The sequence below is a fragment of the Macrobrachium rosenbergii genome, chromosome 1 (genome assembly GCF_040412425.1).
Source record: "Macrobrachium rosenbergii isolate ZJJX-2024 chromosome 1, ASM4041242v1, whole genome shotgun sequence".
Classification (NCBI taxonomy): domain Eukaryota; kingdom Metazoa; phylum Arthropoda; class Malacostraca; order Decapoda; family Palaemonidae; genus Macrobrachium; species Macrobrachium rosenbergii.
Genome location: NC_089741.1, coordinates 58,534,082 through 58,547,506, shown reverse-complemented (window position 1 = coordinate 58,547,506; position 13,425 = coordinate 58,534,082). Strand labels below are relative to the sequence as shown.

General features: G+C 36.7%; 1 protein-coding gene across 3 annotated transcripts in view; it reads left to right on the top strand.

The window, feature by feature from the left end:
- Su(var)205 (Suppressor of variegation 205) overlaps positions 1–13,425 on the top strand; it is a 60,655-nt gene that overhangs the window by 36,930 nt on the left and 10,300 nt on the right. For all 3 annotated transcript variants that reach the window (XM_067104190.1, XM_067104181.1, XM_067104171.1), the window contains exon 3: positions 1,111–1,273. In XM_067104190.1, the coding sequence (XP_066960291.1) occupies positions 1,111–1,273 (163 nt within the window). The remainder of the gene's footprint in view (positions 1–1,110; positions 1,274–13,425) is intronic.

The following is a 13,425-nucleotide window of genomic DNA, read 5'->3' as shown; positions in this document are numbered from 1 at the left end:
CTCAAACTGGTGTCTACTGGATAAGGTGCTGAGGGTGGCCCATCCTCTTGTGTCAGCCACATGTTTGCATGTATAAGCAGTAAACTCCTTGCATATTCACAGTTTGAGGTTTTCTAGTCTCCTGCAAGAGAGGGGCTTTTCACGCTAGAGTGTAAGGTATGTGCTGGGGTACTTTCCAAATTCCGTAGTGTATGTTTGCAAGGGAAAGTGGGTCATCTTCTGTAATTGTTGTCATAGATGGAGTATCTCTCCAGTTGGAGCATCTTTTCAGTGGATTGCTAACTTCAACATCAACCTTTCAGTCTGAAATAAAGGTCTGTTGCTTAGCCTTATTGCAGGCTTTTAAACTGAAGTGGCTGGACCTCTCCATTGTAGATGTGTCTATGCTATTGAGCAGATTTGTACAGTCTTGCCTTCCTTGGCAACTCCAGCCCCTGAAATGATAATGTCCTTGGTTCTTCAAAGCCTTACCAGGGTGCCTTTTGAGCCCCTGTTTCATTATTAATGATTGAAAGTCAGATGTCACTGTTTTTTAGATACAGTATAAGCTTTTAAACTTGACGATTGTTATGGAAGCAATTGACAACAAGCCTTTGTCTCTGTGTCGTAAGCTAACCAAGGGAAATGATGAGGCTTGAGGGCAGCAGGTACGCTATGGAATGTACAAGAATTTGAAAATTAGTTCGATGTAAACTTATGATAACTAAGTGATACTGATATGACATTTGTTCCCATAGTGTGTTACTATACATGTGATGTGTCAGCCTCAAAATAACCGTTAAACAATTGACGTGAAAATTTTGTCATAAAACCTTTTGACATGTTTCTGGTGCATGGACCTTCACTTTCTCACAGCTGATTTTCACTAGATGGCTGATTTTTTTTATAGCAAATGTGGACTGCATGTCCCATAAGGATTTGCTTCTTAAGGACCATCAGCCAATTTTTTGCGCACCTTGAATGTGTCAGAACAATGTGTAGTAAGGAAAGATTTGTAAAAAGATGTAATTCAGTACTGTATTAACTGATTAACCTTTGTTTACTTACCTATTTTTCTCTAAAGTTATTTTATCTGTGGTGATACCACAAAATAATTTTTCTTTTTTATAGTGAAGACAACACTTGGGAACCAGAGAGCCACCTAGACTGCCCAGATTTAATTCAGGCATTCGAAGAAAACAGGAAAAAAGAAGATGCAAGGAAGAAAGAGGAAAAGAAGAGAAAGTCACAGGCTGCAGATGACTCTTCTAAAAAGAAGAAAAAATCTGTGGAGGTTAGTAATTCAGTAACACACACACTCATATATATCTCTCTCTCTCTCTCTCTCTCTCTCTCTCTCTCTCTCTCTCTCATTGAAGAAATTGTGGAAATTTATCAAATTAGAAAATATGAGCATATCATATTTTTATCATTTTAAGAACAATGGTGAAAAATTCAAATTCCAATGAAATACTCTTGCTTCTTCACATGAGACAACTTCTGGAAAACTTTTCATTTGTAAAAATGGGAGATAACATTATATTAACCCTTTTGCGTACTGATGGCTGTTGTAGATGTCATCCAAATTTAAGTTCTTTGCATTTTGATGATGTATGCAAATGTAAAAAGAAAATAAAAAAAGATTGCACAGTCCAGCAGATGAGATGAGGATCATTTTTGGTGGGTGGTCTTATTGTGTAGTTTTAGATTTTTATTCTATAATTACATCATCTATCTTTTTGTGAGAGAGAGAGAGAGAGTGCTACTTATTTTACTGAAAATGTGATGCTACTTTGTCATTAACTTTTTCATATTTTCTTTGATATAATTACAACTTTTTCATTGCAATAAGTAGGTATTTACCTGATTGTGCTATTGATAACAAATGAAGACTATCACAAAGTTTTTGTTTTTGGCAAATTTCTTCTGGAGGAAAATGCAAAATTTTCCTTAAATGCAAAATTTTCCTTAAATTTAATTGCCTTAGGGCAAAGTACTTACTAACTGGGAAAACTATTTTAGAAATTTTAAATGACGACATTGAGGTAAATAACCTTATGAGTTACCTGAAAGAATCTGGTTATTTTAATGAGATGATTTTAGTATATGTAATAAAGATTTTAGTCATATTTATTCTTATGTACTAAGTATATATTTTTAATATAAAAGTTTAATATATACTTATTTTTTGTTGGTTCTATCTAATATCATTCTTCATTTTTTACGTTCATATTTTAACACTGAATTTTACTAGTATATCATCATCAATCATATCATTAATTTATATATTTCACCTTCATTATGGCGCTGAATAATCCTGATGGGTTCCAGCGCTTGATCTTCAAGACATAAACTTCATAATCAATCATCAATCTTATCTAGTAAATTGTGCTCTATTTCACCAACATAAACTTATTTTGGGAGATGTTTTTGTGCCATCTATAATAAAATCCGAGTGGATCTTGTTTGTCCTGGGCCAGGGTAGGAAGGGAATCAGAGGGTAGGGGAGACATGACACATCCACCACCCTCCTGCAAACCTGTTTGTCCACCCTGGGTGTGGGTGGGGTAGGTAGGGGATTGGGAAGGTAGGGGAGACATGACACATCCACCCTCCTCTGCAAACCTGTTTGTCTTCTGCCCTGGGTGTGGGTGGGGTAGATTGGGTATTGGGAAGGTAGGGGAGACATGACACATCCACCCTCCATCTTCAAACCTGTTTGTCTGCCCTGGGTGTGGGTGGGGTAGGTAGGGACTTGGGAGGGCAGGGGAGATGTAGCTGGCAGCGCTGGGTTCCAGTGCAGCAGAGCGCATGCCATCAAGCTCTTGTATAGAATAATCATTCAGCTGCCAAATACTGTAAAATAAAATTGTGCAGAGTGCCTTTCAAGTCACTGCCTTTTTCGTCACTGCCTTTTTCCACAGACTTAATTGTTTATAAGTGCCATAAGCAAAAGGGTGAAATTAGTTACTGAATGAGATAAACTTGTAAAACATTGGAATGCACTGTCAACACAGTACAATAAAAAGAATTCAGTAAATTACATTTAAAATAAATACGCAAATGGTTATTAAAAAAACCAAAAATGTTATTAGGATAATTTTGCATCTGTTAATAGCTGTTTTAGCCTTATGATTTTTGCTGCAATGTAAAGCCATGAAAGAGGGATAAAGTTGACATTAATACACCATATTCATTAATAATTTTAAGATATACAGTACAGTACTTCCAGCTCATTCTTTATGGTGTCACAAATCCATCAGGAACACATTCGATCAAGTGTTCCTAGAATTGGCTAGCATGAAAAAAAATTGTTCAAAACCATGCCTGTATGGTTGTGCTTATTTTAATGAATGCTCCACAGCACATGATATACAACTAATGCATAATTTTACATTATTTGGAATGAATCTTACTGTTAAAGTTAACTTATATGTTCACACATTTAAGTGCTATTGACATTCAAAATAAAACAAAATAATGCTTGGCTAACCTGCTAAGGACTGTCTGTAATCACCTGTTCCCACCAGGTGGTGTTGGATGTTTACATTCATGTCAGAATTCTTCATGCTGTGTCCTTATGCAGACGGTGTGAACCGGCATTAGCACTGTAATCATTTTTATGATTTCTGGCTGAATTTCTCCTGTACGATATTTTGCTTGTTTTCTGTTCTTGCAGTATGTCGTCTACAACAAGCAGAGATGTAATTTTTAGGCTGTACTATAGGAGAAAGTTTGTGGAAACTGAATGTGTATGATAGCCATGTTGAGGCATGTGTGTGTGGTTTTCTTGATATGAAGATAATGAGTGATCTGATGAGAGGAAAATTTTGTGAAGTATCGTCAGATGCTAGAGGCTGATGGGTTATGTAGACAATTCATTAAGGCACACCATAAGCCAACTCAATCTTTTCCTTTTTTGTTTCGGTGTTACTTCTCCTCCTCCTCCTCCATTAGCCTACTTGGTAGCCTAGGATTATTCCACTCTCACTCCTGCTCCACCTTCTTTTGCTTCCTATGTGGTTCAGGGGAAAAATGATGCAGTAAACCCCCCGTATTTGTGGGGGATGCGTAAGACACACACACACCTGTGAATAGCTAAAATCTGCGAATATATAGAACCCTTCTAAAAACACTTAAAACTGCCTATTTTGATAGTTCAAACACAGAAAAAAAACTAAAAATGCTTATACTGTATAGGTATTATCCTACTTACGATAGGGTTAGGTTCCAAAAACCCATAGTTTGTTGGAAAAAACGTACCTCGAATATAGCCTAGCCTACACTAGGATATTCAGTACCATATACATATATGGTAGCCTAGCCTACACTATAAAGTATACTCTATATGTACACGGTATAGTAATTATTAATATCAGCTAATTCGGGAAGTTCATGCAGAGTGACTTATGAAAATTCTATACGAAGAGAAATTGAATAACAAACAAGAATTAGCTTAGCCTACACGCTACATGGTATATCATATACATATTATCGGGGAGTTTATAGTACATTCACATCAGTCGCAGATTTGGGTTAGCGCCACCTGAGGTTTCTGATTGGTGGTGGTCAGCCAATCACAGTGCTGAAAATGGCCAGTCGTCTTCTCGCCCTGAGAGTTAACATCGCTCCAAGACCCGAGCAACATGTTGTCAAAAGCCATAATTATTAACTCAGTTTTACCCAAAGAATAATAGTGTTTCCCCAGTTTCATCACCAAACATAAACGGTCAATGGTTGAAGCATTATAATGATATACGAATTCTTACTTCAATAAAATTAATGGTAAGATATTTGCAGTGAAATAAACAAGTACTTTTAAAGATAAAATATATTCTTTTCATTCCTTACATGGCATCGTGCAGTACATTCATCATTTATCGCCTTGTCTCATAAAATTTTGTAGCTTAAATGTCATGGATGACAATGCTACCTAAAAAGTATAGGTAGGACTATCAATCAATATGAAAATAACAAGCAAGCGATTAAGAATATTAAATGCGGGATGCACGAGACATAAAGCCTATCCCGGACAAACAGCCAACTCTTACACATTCCTTAGGCCTACTTCTAGAGGAATCTTTGCTTTCGCTTGTTATTTGGGGCTACACTTGAATGATGCTTGTATGTCAGATCTGCATTCTTAGTTCAATAAATTTAGCCTAGGATTGCGTAATGACTCTTCTGTGGCCGCCTGCAATCAGCTACACTACTAATATTGTGAGCCTCCGCCCCCTACAAAAAAAGTTACAAACACATACCATACTTTTCTATGTATCTACGTATGTATGTAGTCTATAATTACTCATTTTAATTGTTTTCCATTCACGGCCCCTGATAGGGCGCTACCGTAGGCCTTCTGTCAAGTGCAGCTGGTCTCACCCGTGTAGAGAAGTTCTCTTTATTCGGACGGCCAGAGACTTGTCATTACATAATCTTAGGCTTGTTTATTGAACTAGAATGCAAGATCTGACATACAAGCATCATTGAAGTGTGGCCCCAAATAACAACAGGCGAAAGCAAGAGATTCCTCTAGAAGTAGGCCTAAGAATGTAAAGAGCTGGCTGGTTGTCCAGGATAGGCTATAGTCTGCGTAAAACTCTCACATTTTAATATTCTTAATCGCTGTTTGTTATTTCATATTGATTGATAGCCCTACCTATACTTTTAGGTAGCATTGTCATCCATGACATTTAAGCTTCAAATTTTATGAGACACAAGACGATAAATGATGAATGTACTGCGATGCCATGTAAGGAATGAAGGAATACATTTTATCTTTAAAAATTACTTGTTTATTTCACTACCAAATATCTTACCATTAATTTTATTGAAGTAAAGAATTCATATATCATTATAATGCTTCAACCATTGGCTTGACATGTTTAGTGATGAAATTGGGAAACACTATTATTCTTTGGGTAAAACTGAGGTTTAATGAAATTTATAACTTTTGAAAGACATGTTGCTCAGGTCTTGAGCGTAGATGTTAACTTCCAGAGCTTTGAGAGAGACTGCAGACTGGCCATTTTCAGCGCTGTGATTGGCTGACCACTAGCCAATCAGAGCTGCCATAAGGACGGCGCTAGGCACCAAATGCATGGCTGATGTGAATGTACTATAGCCTACATTATACTGTACTCTATATTCACAAATCATTATTATACAAACATCAACATAACGAATATGCATCTTTTCCATGGATCTTTTAAAATGTCATGCCTTAATTCATTGTATCCAGTAATATTGTATATATTCTTATATTGCTTTTGTGTCATAGATTGCGATCATAGCGATCAGTGTTTTGGTTTGGAAATTGATTACACTGTAAGGTTATTTCACCGTATTTAACTCAGTTCAGAGCGCTTTTCTTACTTCTAGTTAGTGTAAATGAATCTCTAGGTACTTTATTTATATGGGCCAAGGTTATTTTTCGTAATACGAAGTATTTTTAAGTTGAAATATAACTTAAATATGTCTCGTTGTGAATTTAATTTAGCTATTTTTTCGTTAGTAGATGACTTTGGCCGTTTGGGGCTTTTGTTTTGTGTAAAAAAATCAAGATTCCTTTCACTGTTTTCACTTGATTTCATCATAATGTGAGCTTTATGTATTTATTGTTTATCTGCTTAAAAATAGCAGTAATGTGTTTTCATGCCCAGTAGTTTTGATTAAAATACTTTCTCCAATTTTAATTGTGGTCGAGTTTCATCCATGTTGCCTATGCACGAAAATTTATAGTCGTTAGCAACTTGAACATTGTTTTCTCAGCTTCAGCTACAACTTGCAGCTTAAATTTAGCAGTATAGTTCCTTGCTGATCTTTTATCCGTAGCGAATAAAGGTGTAATGTAAAAATATATCAGCCCTATTCTACATAATGTCATTTGTTCTATAACTGTGGTAATTGTTTACTACGGTACGATGGTTTAAATACAAGCAAAACTGCTGCTGTTATGCGATTCAGTGATAAGCAAGACAACAGTTTCTCATTCAGTTGTTTATGGCTGTGCACATTTACGCTAGAGTATAACGTTACTAACAGTACTTTTATGCTCTTTTACTTTTTTAACTAGAAGATGGGATAAAGAGATGGAGGAAAAGAAGTTGGTATGTTGTAATTTGGTCTCTCACTTACTGATTGTATGCTGCTGCCTGTGCCCACGTGAAATTTAAAAATATTTCATAAATATTGTCGTATCAGTATTAATTGCTTACCCTATTGCAAACTTGAATTATCTTAAGGTGAATTATCATAACTCGAGCACTACCGGGGTACCTGAGTATTTTAATGGTTTTATCACAGAAAGTGCATTTAGTCATGAAAATGAAATGAAAATATAGTAATTAGTGAATATTTCTTAGTGAAAAATACCGTGAATGGCCGAATTTTCAGCGAGTAATGTGTATACTGTATATGTTCCATAGAGAAATCCACAAGTAGGGGGGCCCGTGAATTGTGAGACCGCGAATATGGGGAGTTTACTGTAGGTTATTGAAAAAATAATCTTTTATGGTTAGAAATTTACCATATATATTAGAGCAATGATTCCCCCCCCCCTCCCCCATCATAGTGATCGACGCTTTTTCAAGCCTCCTCAAGAGAGGAGGTGTCGGAGCCTTAGCATCTGTTGGTAGTCTGCCCTCTAGACTGCCCTTGGGTCCACTGATCTTCTCTGTGGACAGGGAACCATGGCGTGTCTTTGAACCAAGGTCTGTGCCCTTCACCACCTGTCTCAGTTGTCTCCTTTATTTTTTTGATGCATTCTCTGGGGGAGTTATTTGGTAGTTTAGTGCTCACGTTCACTGGTTCCCATATCATCCGTTTTGGAGAGAGTGATAGTTATGTACAGTAAATCCCTCATATTCGTGTTCTCATGATTTGAGGACTCACCAATTCTCGGATTTCTCTATAGAACATATATACACATTATTCGTGGAAAATTTGCCCATTCGCGGTATTTTTCACTAAGAAATATTCACTAATTACTGTATTTTCATATTTTCATGACTAAATGCACTTTTTTTATAAAACTATTAAAATACTCAGGTAAAAGCATTTTTAGTTTTTTTTTTTTTTAACTATCCAGATAGGCAGTTCTAAGTGTTTTTAGAGGAGTTTTAAGTATTCACAGATTTTAGCTATTCGCAGGGGTGTGGTACGCATCCCCCCGAATACGAGGGTTTACTGTATATGTATATGTACGTAATGTTTGTGCATGCATATGTAGATATGTATGTATACATTATTATGTATGTATGCTTATATATTTGTATGTACACATGTAGATGCATATAAGAGATAATGATGATGATAATATAGTTATAAATATTAGCCCTGAAGTGGTAGAGTTTCTTGATGATGTGTCAGAGTAGTAACATGTCCTTGATAGACTTACTTCTGAGGCTAATGAGAAGACTGTCTTATTCCTTTTACGACTCAGTTGTAAAGTAACAGAAACAGTTGCGTACTAATCATGTAAAGTAGCCCTGCTCAACCATTAGTAGCTGTTTTTGACAGTGTTCCATCATTGTCTTCTTAACCCTTAATTGTTAAGGCCATCAACTAAGATGTCTCAAATCAGATTAGAAAAATCATAGCACTACCTTTGAAATCTTCCCTCTAGGGTCTTGCCCCCACAGCCTTTTTTGTTTTTACATGTAAGTTCCATGTAGAATTTCCCAAACCACTTGAGTTTTGCTTCAGCAGTGATCTGGCTCACATTTTAAGTGAAAAATTACATATGTGACCATGACTGATGTTTTGGACTCCCATTTCAAGTAGGCTGTGTGGAACCCCAATAGGCCGTGTTCAGTTTCAGAAGTGTCTGGGAAAGCATCAAGAAGAACCTATGGTAGTGATGGTTCTCAGGGAAGGATACTTTGTACTTTTTTTTTTTTTTTTTTTTTTTATATATATACCCCTGTCAACTTCCTGAAATCCTTCTCTCCACACGCTTCACACACAAGTTCAGAGTTGCGAGGGGTTGATTGGACGGTTGTTATGCAACAAGTACATGGAGCCTTGGACATTTTCAGTCTCAACAAATTTATTCATATTACTCCCTTTCTGATGAGTCATTCATTTTGGTCCTGGTGGCCTTTCGGAAGGGTAAAGGATGGTTTCTGTTGACATAAAGGACACACTTCAACATCCCGGTATACCTTCAGTCAAAGAAAGGTATTCCCCTGTGTGTTTGAGTTTTTAGCAGGATGGATTCATCTGCTTGGTATCTCAGTACTCACATTTTTGGATGACAGGTTTTGTTCTTACCAGTTTGTTTCTGATGACCTTAAAGGTGAAGAATTATGTTTGATGTCAAACCTCAGAGCTTGGCATTTTGTTCAATATTGACTAATTTATGCTTTTCCAATCCAGTTAGTTGTTCATCTGGGGATGAAGATTAGCCCTTTCTTTTTGGAGGTTTTTCCAACAGAGAGAGAGAGAGAGAATTTTCTACTACTTTTGAGAACTTATGGATCGGCCTGTAGACTTCAAGAACCTTTACACTGTCCTCAGAGATCTTGGAGGCTGATTTGGGGGACCTTTCTGAGAAACTTTTTATGTCAGGGAGTTGGAAGGTAAACAGCCTACAGCTTGTGGCAGTTCAGAATGGTCTTACCCAAGCAGGACATCTTGTCAGAGACAATATGATTGCGGTCTTTTCCGACAATTGAACCTCTCAATTCTTATATAAGGTGACAAGAAGAAAGAAGACACAGATCAAGAAGTTTACTCAGGGTAGCAAAGAAATTTCCTTCTCCTTAGGACAGAGTTCAGCAACATCATTCCTTTACCTCGTTTTGTCCAAGGGAAAAACCTTGTTATTGAAGACCAAATGGCAGAAAAGGGCAAGGTCTTCAGTCAGATAGTGTAGTCTTCAGGTTTGCCAGAAGTTGTGGAACCTCTTGGGAGACCCAAACACCAATCTGGTCACGACTACCCAAAACGCTGCTTTCCCAGTTTACTGCCCTCCATGCCAGGATCCTCAGGCATGGGCAGTTGATGCCTTCCTTCAGAATGGTCGAGTCTAGACCTTTATGCTTTTCCTTTGCTGTTTTGAGGAAATACTCAACAAGTTGTGAGCTTTGCAGAACACAGGGATGATTTTGATAGCACGTTGGTGGCCCCAAAGGGAATGGGTCCCCTAGCTTCCTTTCCTGGTGGTAGATGTTTCTCGTCTTCGTCCATTTTGAAAAGAACTTTTCAGACGGTCCTATTTGAGAAGGTTCCATCCAGCCTCCATATGCTTCATCTAACCTCATGGGGATTTTCATTGTCTGTCATGAGCTGTGGGGATTTTTAGAATGGCCAAGCAAAGTGTGTTAGTGAGCTTGAAGCCCTTTCTTGTATGTGGGCTTTGTTCTAGTGGCAACCTCTCTTTTCTTTCATTGCTTAGAGTAAAGATTTAGAAGTGAAAGCCCTTCTCAGGTTTGTGATGGTTCCTAATTTAACTGCTTTGGTTGGCAATGCTGAAGTGGCTATCTTATGTCCATCTAGAACTCTTAAGGGTTTATATGAGTGAGCTTCACACCATTTCTTGTATGTGGGCTTAGTTCCAGTGGCAATTTCTCTCTCTTATTTCGTTGCCTAGAGAAAAGATTAGAAGTGAAAGCCCTTCCCAGATTTGTGACATTGCTTAATTTTACTGCTTTGGTAGGCAAGGAAGAAGTAGCTGTCTTATGTCCAGTTAGAACTCTTAAGGGTTTACCTGGACAGACATAAACCTATAAGAGGAGGAGTTATGCATCTATCTTTGGTGTTAGGAGACCAAACACTCCTGTGGACAAGAATGTTAAAGTCAGTGCACACCGGTTGGTTCCTGAGTTTTTACCATTTTTACATGCTTTTATTTGTCTGTTGCATCTGTCTGCCTGTTTGGTTCAAAACTTGTAACTCACTTTTTGACCTGTTCCCTCTGTCCGATGGACATGAAATTTTGCATGTTTTCTGAATCCCGGTGACAGTACACTCTTAATGATCAGTAGGTCAGCAGTGACCTGTATTGACCCTAAAGCGTCCTCTCCCAGTATCTCGGGATTTGTATGAAATGCTTTGGATTTTTACATGCTTTTATTTAACATGACTGCTGTGTCTGTCTGTCTGTTTGGGTCAAAACTTGTAACTCAATTTTTAACCTCTTCCCTTTGTCCGATGGACTTGAAATTTTTCATGGTTACTCAATTCTGGTGACCATCCAACCTTAAATGATCAGTAGGTCAGCACTGACCTCTAGCACCCCTACAGTGACCTCTCCCAGTATCTCAGATTTTGTAGGAAACTGGATTTTTCATACCTTTGACTCAGTAGAATAAATTAACAACTCTATGATTTGTCAAACCACCTTTGGCTCGACAGGATATTAGTTTCAATTTTTTTTACTTAGTCATAAATCGTTTACAATTTGTGTCAAAACTAAAAATTGTAAAATAAAATATATAAAAAAATTTTTAAATTTTTGTATTAAAATGCACTAAAAAGGAAAAAATAATTTTTTGAGACCAGGTTTTTCTTACAATTATGGGCAGTCCTCAGTTGTTGGCGGGGATTCCGTTCTGACGGTGTGTAGATAGCTGAAAATCGACGATCTTCGGCACTGAAAATAAAAAATCACAGATTTTTGGTTATCGGCGCCTCTGTTAGGTATGTATCGGTGCTGATAAGCGGAAATTGGTGAGTTTCAGCGCTGAAAATTGCCAGTTTTCGTTGCTAGACAAACCCTGTAAAACTGGATCGCCGATAACCGAGCCCACCGATAACTGGGGACTGCCTGTAATCATGTCACAAAAATAAAAGTGTGGGCACCAAACATGGAAGGAAATGCTACAAGAAATAAAAAAATAAATTTCTTTTCTTGTAGCATTTCCGTCCATGTTTGGCGCCCATGGCTTAATTTTATAGACATGATTAATTGTAAGAAAATCCTGGTGTCTCAAAAAATTATTTTTTTACTTTTTAGCGCATTTTAATAAAAGCGTGCTTAAAAGATTTTTTATATACAGGTATTATCCTACTTACGATGGGGTTAGGTTCCAAAAGACCCATCGTTTGTTGAAAAAATCGTATCTCGAATATAGCCTAGCCTACACCAGGGTATTCAGTACCAGTACATATGGTATATGGTAGCCTTGGCCTACACAAAAGTATACTTTATACATATACAGTATAGTAATTATTAATTATCGGCTAACTCTCGAGGTTCATGCAGATTGACTTATAATTCCCTACAAAGAGAAATTGAATAAGAACTAAGAATTAGCTTAGCCAACATTGTACTGTACTCTATATTCATATTGATATCGTATTATACAAACATCAACATAACGAATATGCTTTTATTCACTGTACATTATTCAATAATATTGTATGTAGTCTCATATTGCTTTTTTTTTTTTTATAAATTGCGATCATAGTGATCAAATGTTTTGTTTTGGAAATCGTCTATGTGGTAAGTTTATTTCGTCGTATTATAACTCGGTTCAGAGCGCTTTTCTTCCTTCTGGTTAGTGTAAATGAATCTCTGGATACTTTATTTATAAGGGATGAGGTTATTTTTTGTTATACAAAGTGTTTTTAAGTCAAAATATAACTTTGAATATGTCTCATTGTGAAATTAATTTTTTTTTTTTTTTTTTTTTTTTTTTTTTTTTATATATATATAGATGATGTTGGCTGTAGGGGGCATGCTTGTTTTGTGTAAAAAATCAAGATTCCGTTCGCTATTTTCACTTGATTTCTACATAATACAAGCTTTACATATTTATCTGTTATTAGTGTGAAAACAGCAATAACGTGTGTTCTTTCATGCCCAGTAGTTTTGATTAAAAATACTTCTCTCCAATTTTATTCACTGTCGAGTTTCGTCCATGTTGCTGATGCACAATAATTTATAGTCATTAGCAGCATGAAAATTGTTTTCTCAGCTTCAGGATACAACTTGCTGCCTAAATTTAGCAGTATATTTCCTTGCTGATCTTTTCTCCATAGCTAATAAGGGTATAATGTAAAAATATATCAGTCCTGTTCTACTTAACGTCATTTGTAACATAACGACGGTACGGTAATTGTTTACTGTATGATGGTTGAAATACATGAAGAACAGCAGTTGTTATCCAATTCGGTTATTAGCAAAACAGCAGTTTCTTGTTCGGTTGTTTATGGCTTTACGCACATATGCAAGAGTATAACGTTACTAACAATACTTTTATCATTCTCTTTTACTTTTTTTTTAACTAGAAGATGGGATAAAGAGACGGAGGGAAAGAAGTTGGTCTATGGTAATTTGGTCTCTCTTGCACTCTGATTGTATGCTGCTGCCTGTGCCCGCATGAAATTTAAAAATACTTTCTAGTGTCATATCAGCATTTATTGCTAACCATCGCAAAATCTAATTATCGTAACTTGAGCACTACCTGTGTTTTTTAAAAATAATCCTCATGGCTTCCG